The sequence below is a fragment of the Orbicella faveolata genome, unplaced genomic scaffold (assembly GCF_042242905.1).
Source record: "Orbicella faveolata isolate gen_17 unplaced genomic scaffold, um_ofav_v1 contig_34, whole genome shotgun sequence".
Lineage (NCBI taxonomy): Eukaryota > Metazoa > Cnidaria > Anthozoa > Scleractinia > Merulinidae > Orbicella > Orbicella faveolata.
In genome coordinates, this window is record NW_028301563.1 from 14,484,036 (window position 1) to 14,498,432 (window position 14,397).

The following is a 14,397-nucleotide window of genomic DNA, read 5'->3' on the forward strand; positions in this document are numbered from 1 at the left end:
ACTCCTTCAGGCAGTCGAGCATCGATTTCCGCAGAAAATAAGTCTTGATCATTGGTTCAGTGAACTAGGAGGAAAACACCAGTGTTGGTGTTGAAGAATCGGTATTTCATGCCGAAACAAAAGAATAGCAGAGTGGACATTGTTCACACCGAAGGCAACTCGCAAGAAGTTGATGAAAACATGATTTACAGAGCACAAAGAGGGGAGCTATCTGTGGATTTTCTCATCTGTTGCTTCTTTTGGTGTTCGTGCGTTTGGTGGGCGTAAAGGAGCTACGTCACGGTTGGCGCATCTTGTAATCGTCGTTTGTAATCCGTGCCAATCTTCTCCATCCTTAACCATCCATGTTGCTTTACGGCTTATTATTCTCTTTTTCGAGTTTTTCTATCTCAGTAAACTACCATTTTCAAGTTTTATTTCAATTTAAAGGTAATTTTGTACGTGTCCAAAATAACTCAAAATGCCGTGACTGTGCTCTTTTAAAAGGAGCAGAACAACAGCTGGCTACTGTGCACTGCCGACAATATGAATGAATTTTTTGTTCGAGACAAGATACAGATACGAAGCAGAATGTAACAAGGTTATTTATTTACTCAATGACGATGCAACACAGCGCTTTTGTACTTCAAAGTCGTAATTGCTTTTAGCTGTTTTGTCTTTATGCACCGGTATTTCAATCGATGTAAATTGTTTCTGTTTTGCTTCTTAAGCGGAGCATCTAAAGAGCTTCGGTAAATGAGAGAACATAAATATACGTTATTTGGTAAGTAGGTTGTTACAAGAATGACAGCTGAAACCTACTGTGGACCTGCTACAAGTAAAAAAGTAGGTATTCTTTGTTGTCACGCAGGTAAAAACAAGGTCATTGACATTCGATGTTTTAACAGGATAAAGGGACGATACATAGCACAAAAAATATAATCACCACTTAATGATAAATTTAACAATGATTTTAGTTTGTAACTGGTAAGTATACACTGACTCTTAGAATACAAGACTGAGAAGTACTTTCCAAGAAAGGTATATCGATCAACTACAGTGCTGGCTCCACGGGAAAGAAATTCACATCCTAATCACTGTGCGACGGTACGAGTACAAGGGCATAATGACGTCACGAAGTTTACGTCACCAGTCATTGATCATAGACATATTAGAGGACAGGTGCTGTCTTCAGCCGAGCCCGCGCTTGACCAGAGATGTTGCTGAGCAAATGATGTCTCCAGGCGGCGCCACATTAATACGAAAACTTCCAGAGAACTTACGAGTGCTGGCGCTATTTTCCGATTGGTCAAGAAGCGACCGGAGACTCTTCGATAGCTTTGGATGAAAACAACACTTGGTGCACTCTCTGTAATTTTAGTTTTTAGTTTACACCTTAACTGTCCAAGAACTGAGATCCTTTATCCAACATGTAAATGAAATCTTTATTTACAATTGGCGAGAACGACTCGGCTTTCACCATGATCCTACACCGCGTCCGGTTGTTCCTCTATAAATACAACAGAGCTTGTTTCTTTCATTCAATGCTTTGATAATGAATACGTTACTTGGTATATTTTGAGGACAGATAGAAAAACATTTTATAAAACTTGCTCAAAACAAGTAAGGACAGTAGAATCAGTTGGAAAGACTATTTACAAGGCGGGAAAACGGCGCACAAGAAGCAACATGACAGAATAAATAAGTGTTACAGTTTTACCCTTACAGGCCTTAGCTTAACAGATTCTCATTACGATCTCCATACATTTCTTACACTTATAGTTGGGCGAATTTGTTTTTTCTTTTCGATTAGCAATCACCATTTCAATCCTCACGAACTGTAAGCTTGATTATGAAAAGGCATAATGAGGAAAAATTCCATATTTTAAAATCAACGAGTCTTGCAGTTTTAAGTGAAACCGTTAGAAGATTCGTACCCAGATCCTGCTCAACGCGCCTGACTAATAGGTAGCTGGGTATGACGTCAATACAAAGAGTTTTAATGGGAGATCAGACCGGCGCATGGCAAAGTGGGCAGTGCTTGATTTTGCTGATCTCCTGCTCGTAGGCTCGGTGCTTGCACGTGCCGCACATCCAGAACTGATAGTCCATCAGTGGACGACCGGTAACAATGCATGTCGGAAACTTGGTGTCACAGTTTGGGCAAGCTTGACTCCTAGGAAGGTGCGGAGAAAAATTATTGATGAAATCAAATTCTTAGATTTATAAAGGAAACGCTGAATGTTGAATCAAGTTGCCAAATATTGTCTGAAGTGAAAGGTTATAGGGATAAACTGGAAACACACGTTCAGGGTACGGAGAAATTTGATACAAAGCAGTTGAGGATTTCTTTAATTAGCTCCAAATCAGTAACGGAGGGGTAAGGGGGGGGGGGGGGGGGCTAGCAGGGGGACGGAGGGGAGGAGCGAGGTTGAGCACTGGGCGTTTCCTTCTTCGAGCCAGCACAAAAATTGTAAGCAAGTTCAGTTTGATCACTCATGTCTGTGAACGTAACTTGTTTTCACTTCAGAAGTATATTGTTTTCTCTCTTACTACGTTTTTACATGTACCACAGGACTAATGAGCAAAAAGTAAATTCAATTGATACAAGGCCCACATGTGCACAGAGCCCTATTACACCAAGTGGAGGATATAAAACTTATAAAACGAAATATAAGTGCATGATAATAACATTCTTGGTGCATATGGTACGGTGTTTTCCCACATTTCCATACTCTTGGACAAAAAAAAAACTTTCTCTCTTGTTCCTTAAAGTAGCACAACCTCACTTTTCTTTAATTGATCATTTTTGTAGCCGTTTACCGTAGGTTCGACTCTAACAACGAAACCAAAAAGAAAAAACAGCAACATACCAATCAGGAATCATAGTCTCACAGGTAGTGCACTCCGCCTTGTTGCCACGAGAATCTTTAGGAGAATGCCTACAAATAATGATATTAAACAGAGTAAGGGTTATCGAAAAGAACTAGCCAGAAAAGATATGAATCTTTCATGCGATAACTTGCAAAGAGAGCTAGACGCCTTACTAGTTGTTTTCAAAATACTCAGTTATGAAACATAACTAGACATCTTTCTGTTAGTTTTACCAAAATTCCAAGCAAATCCAAGCTTTCACAAAGGCGCGACATGATTTTCATTTCTTTAACTTATAAACTAAGAATTGTTTAAATTGGATAAGAAAAAGCAAAACCAACGTAACTATCAGAGTCAAAATTTGTCAACCAGACAGTTCGCGGACAGTTCACAAAGTAATAATTAAAAATCACTTCAAAAGATTGACGTACTTTGTAAATATTTCCAAGGCCAGTTCTTCGTAAGCAGTCTTTTGTTCTTGGTTCAGGCTTTCAATTGACTCCAGCTTTATAAAGGCCTACAAAAACAAAGAAAGCAAGCTCAAATATCTGTCGATGGACTCGAAATAAAAGAAGCAAGACGTTTTGAGGTTATTTTTTAAAGTAATAAACCTTATAGAGAAAACATTTAAATATTCACCTTGGAGCAAGTTCCAAAAGCCCTGTTCGCGCAGCTGACTAACGCGAGAAGAGAATGAATGCACACTGGATCCAGGACGTCTTCGTAATCACACAAACGCAGGGCCTGGGGAGAAAAATAAATACGATGCAGTTAAGGGAACCAAAAAACGATAGCTATACATGTATAAGCGTTATTCGACAGATACTGCCCGGGTTTTGACTGACATGGACGGGTTTAACTTGCTGTGTCATGTTCACTCATACAACATACCATTCCGTACTCTTCTAAGGCTTCGCTTAGCTCAGCAAGAGTACTAACATACTACCATAGCAAACACGATTTGATTATCCTGAGCATCAGGCCTTCCTAGGAGGGGTGTGAGGGGGGCGGGGGGGGAGGGAGGGGAGGAGGAATGGGGGAGAAAAAGAGAAGGAGATCCTACTTCCTTCCCCAAAAACTTCCTTTCGAAAGCCCACCATTTGATAACCGGTTATAATTAGAAATCGAATGCTATGTAGCTCCTTAAGTGGTACCATTCCCGCGCCCCGTTCGCAAAAGTCAGGTTAGATGGTCTTCTATGTGCTTCGCTTCTCACCGTTTTCATTGCAGCATCGATGGCTCCCTCGTACATTTGTCTTTGTGCCAAGAGAAAGAAATGATATGCCTGCAAAAGGAAGACGAACTATTAAATTACCGGTAACCTTCCTTCAAAAAAATTAACTGAAACTGAGTAAAGACGTTTTGCACCACAAGGAATTAAGAATTAGGACTTGAATTGCGCAACTTGAGACATTTCAAGTTTTGCCATTCGTAATCCGTGTCAATCTTCCCCATTCTTACCCATCCATGCTCCGTTTGGATTCAGTATTACTTCTTTGATGTTTTTCTACCTTACTAAACTTAGAATTTAGCAGTTCCCTACGATTTGATCGAAAATTTTGGTACGTAACAAAAATGATTTAATTACCTCAGCTCCTCTCCAGGCGTTGTCGATGATTTTACTCTCATCAGTAGCAATGGCGTCCTCTTCCAGCAAGCCAGCTAAGGCAGATGTCGCCTGTTTAAAGATAAACACGGTGACGCTGTAATTAACTAAGCGATGAAAACTGGCAAGAAATAGGAGTTGTTTTGTTGTTTCGTTATACTGTTTCAGTCGCTCTAGCTGCCTCAGTGTTTCCTAGCCTTATAATCCATCCATGGCCTTGCAAGATACTGTTTCCATATCGGTTTGTCCCCATACTGGTCGCGGTTGTTGTTTTTCCGCCCTTTGGAAAACAGGGAAAAACGACGAAAAGTACAATTTCTGTAGATCCTAAATCTTGTACTACGTTAAATTCAAACTGGCATCGATAACAACGATATTAGCCACGTATTAAATGTTTGCTTTTTCCTCAGCTGCAAACTTCATATTTAAGCCCCAGCCGGGGACATTGTGTTGTGTTCTTGGGCAAGACACTTTACTCTCACAGTGCTTCTCTCCACCCAGGTGTATAAATGGGTACCGGCGAAGTTAATGCTGAGGGTAACCCTGCGATGGACTAGCATGCCATCCAGGAAGACGTAGAAACACTCCTAGTCGCTTCATGGTACTGAAACCAGAGTTAATTGCCGAGAGCTATGAGCGCTTTCTTTTGCTATTACTATAATAAGGCCTCTTTCAACTGGTCTAAAGATACTTTTATAAATACAAGGAGTTGAAATCAACTGCTCTCTTGTATCTGATACATTCTACATGTATCTAGTCCTAGCACTTATCCATATCTGCATCTGCGCATTCTTATCAACTAAGTGGATACTAGCTTCGTAAATCTAGTTCTACCTGCCACTCGACTGACATTACCTCAGAATAAATTTCCTGTAAGACAACACATAAAATGAAAACGGTTAAAAGCAGAAAAAGTCAGAGATTTAGTGCACAGAACACTAGCAAACATTTAACACTTTTTGTGCATTTTGGTGACTACAGAATGAGCGTGTTTACACTTTGAAAAGCTAAAAGAGCCCTCATTCTATAACAACTAAAAAACTGTAAAAAGATGAGTCAAGTATTTATGTTTTGGGTATCCTTAACGCAAGGTCTAGTCCAAAATTAAGCTACAGAATGTAACAAGTTACTTCTTATAGGGGAATCCTGGTTTACAATATTTGCCTCATTAACGTAAGCAATTCAGTTTCTGATGGAGCAATAAATAAATCGGTTCTGAATATTAAAAGGTCATAGTACGATTAAATCTGCCAATGAATATGAGCCTGATGTATTGAATACTTTTTGTGTAACACGGGTTTATAAACTCAAATTTTTACAAAGAATGTATGAACTCATTAGCGCTTTTGCCACCCAGAAATTTTGCAGTTTTTGAAAGACAATCTCCTTGAATATTACACCCAAGGAGCTGAAAAGTTTACCATGTATTAAGTTTCACTAGCTATTTAGCCGCCTGGAGTCAATTCATATCTAACATGTTTCCTTCTTTACGCAAAGTCGTATGCAAATGAGCAAAAATGTAAACAATGACTTCAGTATGAATCCCCCTATACGGAAAGCAAATTCTCCTTAACTCCTTCTCTCTTTACACACGTCTTCCGACACCCGCGCTACTGGGGCTTTGCATACCACGCTCGCACGCTCATGTCGTTTTGGGTTACTCCTCAGTTACGTTCTTCCCCCGCGAATTTTCAAACAAGAGAGAGACTACTGGTAGTCCATACCCACCTCCCTTGTACTCTTCTTCTCTTTTCCAGAAGCAGTTTTCATCTTCGTCATCTTCACGTGCTCATGGTAATTTTCCACCTACAAGTAAAACACGTTAACGGTAACACACGAGTAACACACGGCAACCGTAACGCGGTAACACACAACGGCAAAGCAAAATATCGGTAAAGAACAGTGGAAAGGGTAAGCAGATGTTCACTAACTGAGGCTCGAAGAGGTGTCTCTATTCGCAAGTTAGTATTCTTTCTATTAACTTATGAACTAAGCCGCTATGAATTAAAATCAGAATTTCCAATCTTACCAGCAAAGCTGCCAGGACATACATTTTCTTGGCACGAAGTGGGTTAGTCTTGGCGTCTGCCACTTCACCGGCAACCTGCAATAGAGTGGAATTAAGATGAAAATTAATTTCATAGAAAGAATACTTCCACTAAGTGGAGCATTGGCCCAATGGTTTGCTTGCGTCGAGCGGTCTGAGTTCGAGCCTTTGACTGATGTTAAAGTGTTGGTTGATAATGTTTTTGATGGATTGAGTGCAGTGCATTACCTTTCTCTTTATGCAATGAAAACCAACATGAGCCCTGGCGGTGGGGAACACTTGGCTCCATTTTACATGAAGTTGTTTGCTACGTGATGGGATGTCTACATTGGACAACCATCACAAAGAGTACAAGTAATCGAATACTTAAGCCAATAAAAGAAGTATGCTGCGATTCAATGTGCGAACAAAGCTACTCAACATTCAGGTTTCTTTTCTCCGTAATATCAAATAGTACATGGAAGACAGGCTGACACTTACTTTGAAAAGGAGTTTCGCAGCATCAATAAAGTGATTTGCTTTACGGTAGCTAAACATTGTCAAGGCATCATAGCAAAACTGACAGACAACCTTTGGTGTTACAACTGATATCGATTGTATAGGTGTTTCTGTTCTCGCCATACCAAAACGTTTTGTATCGACGCTATGCCCAGAGGCTTGGTCAAGTTTTGCAGCTGAACAAGAAAAATTCGCAGAAGTTGTAGCGTATGGTATTTTAAGTTGTCATGCCAGCCAGTGAAGCCTTTTCTTATTGTTATTGAGAAATCTTAAAGGCAATGTAAGTACGAATCTGATAAGTGCTTTTTGTATTATTCACACCCACGCGGTTGTCAATTGAGTGTCGTAAAACCAACACTGCCAGTGTCGTAAAACAAACACAATCCAATGAACCAATCAAAACTCGAATTAACTTCATGTGGCTGACGCAAAGCGCGGGAAACGCGCGCCACCAAGTCACGATTGGTATTGCACGATAACGGAATTAAGTCGTTTGTCACCAATACAATATTACCTTCAAATCACTGGCAACCTTTAAATCATAGTTTACTAAAGCAAAGAAACAACAGAAAGGCAAGTATATACACAAAGGAAATAAAGATGGTTATATTTAAAGCATATTGAGTTGGATTAGAAATCAACGCATGTAAAAGGATACAGTTCAATAGCGTCTAACGTCTTCTTCTTGTCTAGCAGGTAAGAAGCGTACTTGGCAAGCAGAGTATCGATCTCCTTGATGTTATGCTGCTTGGCCAATTCAATGGCTTGGTCCCATTGGTTAAGATGAACACAGCAGTCAATAGCTTCTTTCACTTTCCCTGTCTAAAGGCGCAGTATATTGGAAAATAACAGGGAGAAATTAGTAGAGTGCATATAGAGCGGTGAGTGTCATAAACCCAAAACCAAAGTAATCACTCTGGCCAATCACAAAGGACACAGACAATCCAGTAAACCAATCAAAACTCGAAGTAATTACATGTAGCTGATGCAAAGCGCGGGAAAACGAGTGTGAGCGAGTCACGATTGGTTTTGGTTGAAAGTTTTCTCATTGGATGAAAAAGTGGCGCGAGTTATTTAAGCCAATCGTGTAGCGTTGTAGTGCAAAGCCAATTACTTTGACACTCGATAGGTCATTTCCGAGTTAACTCATGCCTCTGTTTCAAAGCAATTCTTCGTGTAAAACCTTTCTTATGAAAATGAGTTTGATTTGCATGAAAATGAACATGTAAGCGGAACACATTTTCAATGAATGGTTTTGCACGGAGACTCGTTTTGACATAGAGGCAAAAGGCAACTCAGAAATGGCCTACTGAAAACTGCTCTATTTGTGTAATAAATAAATAAATAATTTATTAAAGGGCACTCTACGTGGAGTGTACTGTCAATGTCTACTAAATGTAAGAATGGATGTTCCATTCGGAGAAAAGATCATATAATCATATAATTATAATTTTGCTTACAGGTTTATATAAACTATGAGAGCAGTTTCAAAAGAGAGTCGAGCACCCAAAACGTCAGCGCAAGTAAGTAACATAATAAACTAACAGGAACTCAAATCAGATACACGTCACAGACGCAAAGCGCGAGAAAACCCACGTGACCAAGTCGCAGTTGGTTTTGTTCTTGTGTCTGATTGGTTAAAAAGTAGCAAGTGTATTTTAAGGGAATCATTCAGTGTAGTGTACCAAAACCAGAGCATTCTGTTTTACTTTAGACAGTCGGTTGAAAAGCACTTTTTCCGACAACCTAGGTTATGATCGGATGACTAAGTATAACAAATTTCAACGGAAAAATATAGACAATAAAGAAAATTCTTTTTTTTTTCCTGACGTTGAATGCTGCTGATGTTTGTGCGTCGACTACAAACTTGAGAAAAATGTAAAACTCAGCCTATACTGATCCTAAAAAGTCTGAAAAATACTTGGAAGAGTGCTGAGGGTACAGCCTATAACGGTCGCCAATGAAAAGGACTTATTGATCGTGTGTACCTTGGTAAAAGCAGCCACTGCCTGTTCACACATACCAACTGTAGAGAACATTCCAGCAATTTCCTGCGAAACAGAAAATCTTCCTTAACAAAAAAAAAACAACAACAACCAACCAACCAACCAAACAAACAAAAACTTATTTCTTCTACAGACACGTCAATTTGAATTTCATGGTACACTAATAGTAAATCACTGACAGCCTACTACTAACACGATTGCTATGTATACTGACCGATAACAGGATATGATTTTCTGGTAAGGTGTTGACCATTTTCTCCAGCCCATTATAGTCCTCCAGCATGTAATAACACTCGGCCAGCCGCGCCTGGTTCCTTCCTTGGACGTAATACGTGACCGCGTTCTGCCACTTTTGCCGGTCAGCGTAGTAATCACCAATTGCGTTCCAGGCCTGCTCCAGAAGTTGATCATCACCTGAAAAATTAAACGAGCTAGATCACGTGTCACGGTATATGACGTCACAGTTGACGCGGTGCCAATTTTGAACCAACTATTTCATGGTTCGTGAGTCTTGAAAAGTTTAGCCTAGAGTTTCCAAGTTCTTCGTTTGTAATCCGTGTTAATCTTCGTCATCCTTAACCAAGCTCGTTCCGTTTTGGGTCTCCTTGGTGTTTTCCTAACTTAGCAAAGTAATGACAAAGTACTATTTTGAGGTTTTTTCAATTTAAAGGTGGTATAGTACACCGCAAAAAAATGCTTCATAACTCCTGATGACAATGCTCCTTTAACACACCGCTGGGAGGTTTTAATTCAAAATGAAAGCGTGCGTACAAAGAAAAAGAGCGGAGAGCGGACTTCCTTTTCTTGTCTTTTTCTTTGGGATGTTTAATTCTCACAATTACTGAGCTACTGGCATTGACGGACTACAGAAAAACCTTGCGTTTTATAACCTGAATTCGCAGCCGCCGGCGCTGCCAAAGACAGACAGTGGTTCCCCCTCCCCAAGCGTACTTACCCCCTCCCCCTCCGGTCTTAAGGAGTTGAACGACTCTGAACCAGTCTCCAAGCTTCAGCCTCAAGTCAACAGCAAGGTCTCTGAAACATTCAATGTACAAAGTCTAATACCAGAATTTATAGCATTTATGGTTCCGCAATGTTGAGATATCTGATACTTAAGGAGGTATTGGCGGGTTCTAATAACAATGATAACTTTAAATATATGGCAAACTTGTCAAAGTGAAATGAGAATTCTTACTGGTTCACCGAGCGGTCCAAATTTTGCAATACGGAACGCTAAGATGGACCGTTTATGAGTTAGTTTCGGCGAATTACTTTGCACATAAGAAAACAGTTTGTTTTCAAGTAGCAATCTTTTATCGTTCATACTTGGCGGACAATTAGGGTCCACCTTTGACCAAAACGGACCAGGAAAAAAGTAAATAATGTTTGACTTTTCCCCGCGCTTTTACAGAGAGTGGGTCGCGGGGATGCGTTAATTTTTCAGCAAAGCTGTGAAAAAGCCTCCATCACATCTACTCTATTGAATTAGCTCGTTCGCAATACTTTCCCAATAAGAACCGCACGCAAGTTCAGTAACATAAAACTATTTAAGAGCCCTATATCATCATTTGTTATTACTTATTCACAACTTATTTTTAAATTTTTTAGATCTTTGATTTCTTAAGTCACGATCAGTAGAAAACTCCGGTAGCCTCCAACGCAGACGCATTTTGTGTTCGTCACGCAATCTTCCGGCGAAGATTACGTGACGAGCCCAAAGAGAGTGTACGTAAGGGAAAGGAAAATATGCATATCGATCTAATACTATCAAGTCCTTGGTTCTCAGTAGTCATCCGATTGAATTTGTTACTAACAAGTAGGGAGAAATTATCTATTAATCACTTCTGGGTTCCACGCCATCATAACACCATGATCACTACCTTCTGTCCATTTCCAGGTAGAGTCTTTCTGCCTCCTCAAATCGCTTGAAATATGCAGCAACTTCGGCTTTCTTCTTAGTTTCATTCTGTAAATGAATGGAAACATCTGAGAATGCTAAACACTTCATATCCCTTTCTGTTAAGTAAAGCTCGGCAACCATACCCTGACTGGTAAAATGAAATTATCATAGCTGCTCAACCGTAGAGTTCAGTAAAGTTCCAGTAAAGTAAGTTGAGTGTTGATGAATCTGGACCATTTGCACTTCCTAATTTAAGGTAATTTGTATGGCTGGAGGAGTGGAATAGTCACAATGTACCTTTGACTTCTACCTTTACAAACGGCATTCGGGTCTTTGTAAATACAGTAGAATTCAAACCATCTAATAAAGGGGAACAGAAATTGGTCCAAGAAATTGGGAGGTTACAATCAACGAGAGGCCGCAAACGACGTTTGAAACGCCAAGAGTACAATAAGTGGAGCCAGGATAAACTTGAAACTGCCAAAATACATGACCGCAAACAAAAGGGGCTGTGTTCCCAATTAAGCGCTTTGACAAAGTCAAAACAAACCACCAAACTTTTTTTTGCCAAGAACGGCAAATTTGCTTCGAATAATCGAGCGTTAAGAAGAATCGAAGGTTCCAGATTTCAGGATTTGCTGGCATGTTTGCAAGGTCAAAAGTTGACTTTGTACCGACTCCTGAAACCAACGCGAACATGGACTTTTGCTGTTCTTTGATTGGTTGCTGCATGGAGTAGCCAATCAAGAACACGGATCTCAGTAGAGCTACGTCATCAGTTTGGAATTATTCGGCTCCAGTCCCAGAAGTGTCTCGACCGGGAAAGGAATTGAACATGCACAGAGAGATACCTCGTTATTCAGGACACAAAGGTTTAGAACCAAACTAAACTCACGTCTAACTTAGCGAGCCTCTTGACAAACTTGATTCCTTGATAATCCTGACAACGAACAAAAGCCTTCTCCGCTACTTCTAGCTCCAGTCTCTCAAGGGATGACTCGGCCAACAGGCGCCTGCAATGACAGAGGTACGTGTAACGGTAACCCGAGTGAACAGTGAAGTAGAAAATCATTAAATTTGCTCCAAGTAAACTTGTCCATTGTACCCGGAATTAAAGAACCCACTCTTAAAACTGTAGTCTGCAAATGCAGAGAACGTCTCTTTTGACGCTTCATTCTTACCGCCTAAAAACTAAAAACTCCAAATTCCAAATTTTCTACTCCAAACAACGTTTTTATATACAAAAAAATTAATGTGTTTTGAACAAGTCATAGTAAAATCAGTCAAAAATTTCCATCATTGTGAGGATTTTGGCGTCTTTTTGCCCGCTTTTTGTTGATGTCTGGGAGGCTGAGTTGGGTCATTTGGATTTGACCACATGCAAACACATTTTTAACATGTGATGTAAATCAGTAATTTTTCTTTTAAGCTGTAAGTAAGTATGTAAATACAGGTTTTGTTTAGTAAGTGGTTTAAGTATAACAATGTAAGTAGTGTAAATATTGTATTGTATAAGAACCGTAATGTAAATAATGTAACGTAATGTAAGAAAGAGTTTTTCCGTGAAGTATCTAAATGTAGGTAATGTAAGTATCGCATTGCAAGTAGCGTTCGTTGTGTGGAATTAAAAGAAAAAGTGAGAATTGGTTCTTCCAGTGGATTCAGCAGTTTTTCGATAACAAAGGGGAATATGTCGAGGTACATGTATGAAAGGAAGAGAGCTGTTATAGCTGCGTTTTACCAAATGATCTACACTCGTACCATAATCTAGGGTGAGGATTATCTTCGATAAACTGGTACGCATCAGGAATGCCAACTTTTTCCAGTAGGTCACCAGCATCGCGCAGAGACTGTTAAAAAAAAAAAAAAAAAAAAAGTGTTGATAAGTGAATAAAAATGGTGTATTTTAAGCTCGGTAATGAAATGTGAAAGGTGATCTGATCAACATGACTCGAGCGTGGGACAAAGAATAAATCTGAGTCCCCGACAGGAATAAAACCCATGACCTCCCGAACACCAGGCGGGCGCTCTATCCACTGAGTTAATATGTGACAGGCATAAACTGCTAGGATCAGAACTGCCGGAGTCATCTTTATTCACTTATCGCTACTCACTGAGTATCAGCGAGTGGTTAAAGGTACATATTGCCACTGTTGGAAGTTTCTTTATCCTACCTTAACTTCCAAGTCCATCAAGTTTTCTTTGTTTGGATGGTCGGGATCCTGTTTAAAAAGAAAAACAAGGTTTGAATTGCATCCTTGAACTCTTCCATGCCCAAGGTCCACATGTAAATTCTGCTGACGGACTTAACGCAAAACACGACGGTACCGGCAACAAGGACGTCACCAAACTAAAGAATCAATAAGCACAATGCAGTGGCGGATCCAGACCTTAGCTAGACCTTGAGCTAAGGTGGGGGGCAGATAAGGGGTGGGAAGGGGGGGGGGGGGTGCGGGCCTCCCGGGTCCTTCCCCTAGATTCGCCACTGCATTGGACGCGTATTATGTACCTTGATACATTTCGCAGCCGTCCTTTGGAAATCAACAACATAAAATGACCAATTTCCAAATTCGTTGACGAACATGTAACAACACGGCTCTAATTTTTCGCCGCATTTCTATTTAGAACCGAGCGCATTCGTAGCATATTCAGCAGGGAAAGTTTTTAGACCGACAGACATGCTGAACAAATCTTGATAACTACGAAATGCGGCAGTAAAATGTTAAAACATTTTCTAACAGGCGTCGTCCTGGCCGTCGCTGTTGTATATGCGTAAGGTCCCTAAGGTGAAGGTGATATATCGACAACACATCCTCCACTACAGCGTTTCAAAGAAATGACCAAGATTGGAGACTAGTCCTCAGTTATCCGCACATTTGCCCTCGATGGAACCATTCAAATATTTTGGGATTTCAATTTCAGTTTTTCGACTTACCTTCATGATCTCATCCAACAGCACAGCCCTCACCTCCAGGTCATTGAACTGACAGATATAGCCGGAGCTCAAGATCGGCTCCTACAGCAAAAACAGTTTGAACATTAATGACAAAAGACAAGAGAAGGCGAGATCAGTCTGGCAAATATTGTCCCTCCTCAACCCTACTACACCCAGGTGTATTAATGGATACCGGCGAACTTAATGCTGGGGGTAACCCTGCGATGGACCAGCAACCCATCCAGGGGGGAGTAGAAATACTCCTGGTCGCTTCATGCTACAGAAACCGGGAAAACCTCCGGCCTGGTGGGCCATTTGGCTCGTATACAGACGTAACCTTTTACTATCAACCCTACTACAAGAAAGTAACGCGATAGAAAACTTGTTTTTCATCAGTATCTTCAGAATTACTATCAAATTAGCTATATATTGAGCGAACAACAGACCTGAGTGCCTAACATATACTACATACGTTGAACAGGAAAGCGCACCTCTTTACCCATTCTGTTGGAATGATTTTAACAGGCTGAATAAGCATACCCCTATTTTGTC

The 14,397-nt window shown here is 40.3% G+C and overlaps 1 protein-coding gene across 2 annotated transcripts in view; it reads right to left on the reverse strand.

Moving 5' to 3' along the window:
• Positions 1–568: 568 nt before the first annotated feature.
• Positions 569–14,397, reverse strand: part of LOC110057058 (WD repeat-containing protein 35-like) — a 32,769-nt gene continuing 18,940 nt past the window's right edge. For both annotated transcript variants that reach the window (XM_089272143.1, XM_089272142.1), the window contains 18 exons: positions 13,846–13,926; positions 13,085–13,132; positions 12,672–12,760; positions 11,806–11,923; positions 10,891–10,976; positions 9,966–10,045; positions 9,225–9,424; positions 8,993–9,055; positions 7,663–7,826; positions 6,987–7,035; positions 6,489–6,563; positions 6,188–6,265; positions 4,442–4,531; positions 4,070–4,138; positions 3,493–3,597; positions 3,285–3,370; positions 2,853–2,921; positions 569–2,155 (listed from right to left, as the gene is read on the reverse strand). In XM_089272143.1, coding sequence (XP_089128269.1) covers positions 1,990–2,155; positions 2,853–2,921; positions 3,285–3,370; positions 3,493–3,597; positions 4,070–4,138; positions 4,442–4,531; positions 6,188–6,265; positions 6,489–6,563; positions 6,987–7,035; positions 7,663–7,826; positions 8,993–9,055; positions 9,225–9,424; positions 9,966–10,045; positions 10,891–10,976; positions 11,806–11,923; positions 12,672–12,760; positions 13,085–13,132; positions 13,846–13,926 — 1,716 coding nt within the window. In that variant the 3' untranslated portion in view covers positions 569–1,989. The remainder of the gene's footprint in view (positions 2,156–2,852; positions 2,922–3,284; positions 3,371–3,492; positions 3,598–4,069; positions 4,139–4,441; positions 4,532–6,187; positions 6,266–6,488; positions 6,564–6,986; positions 7,036–7,662; positions 7,827–8,992; positions 9,056–9,224; positions 9,425–9,965; positions 10,046–10,890; positions 10,977–11,805; positions 11,924–12,671; positions 12,761–13,084; positions 13,133–13,845; positions 13,927–14,397) is intronic.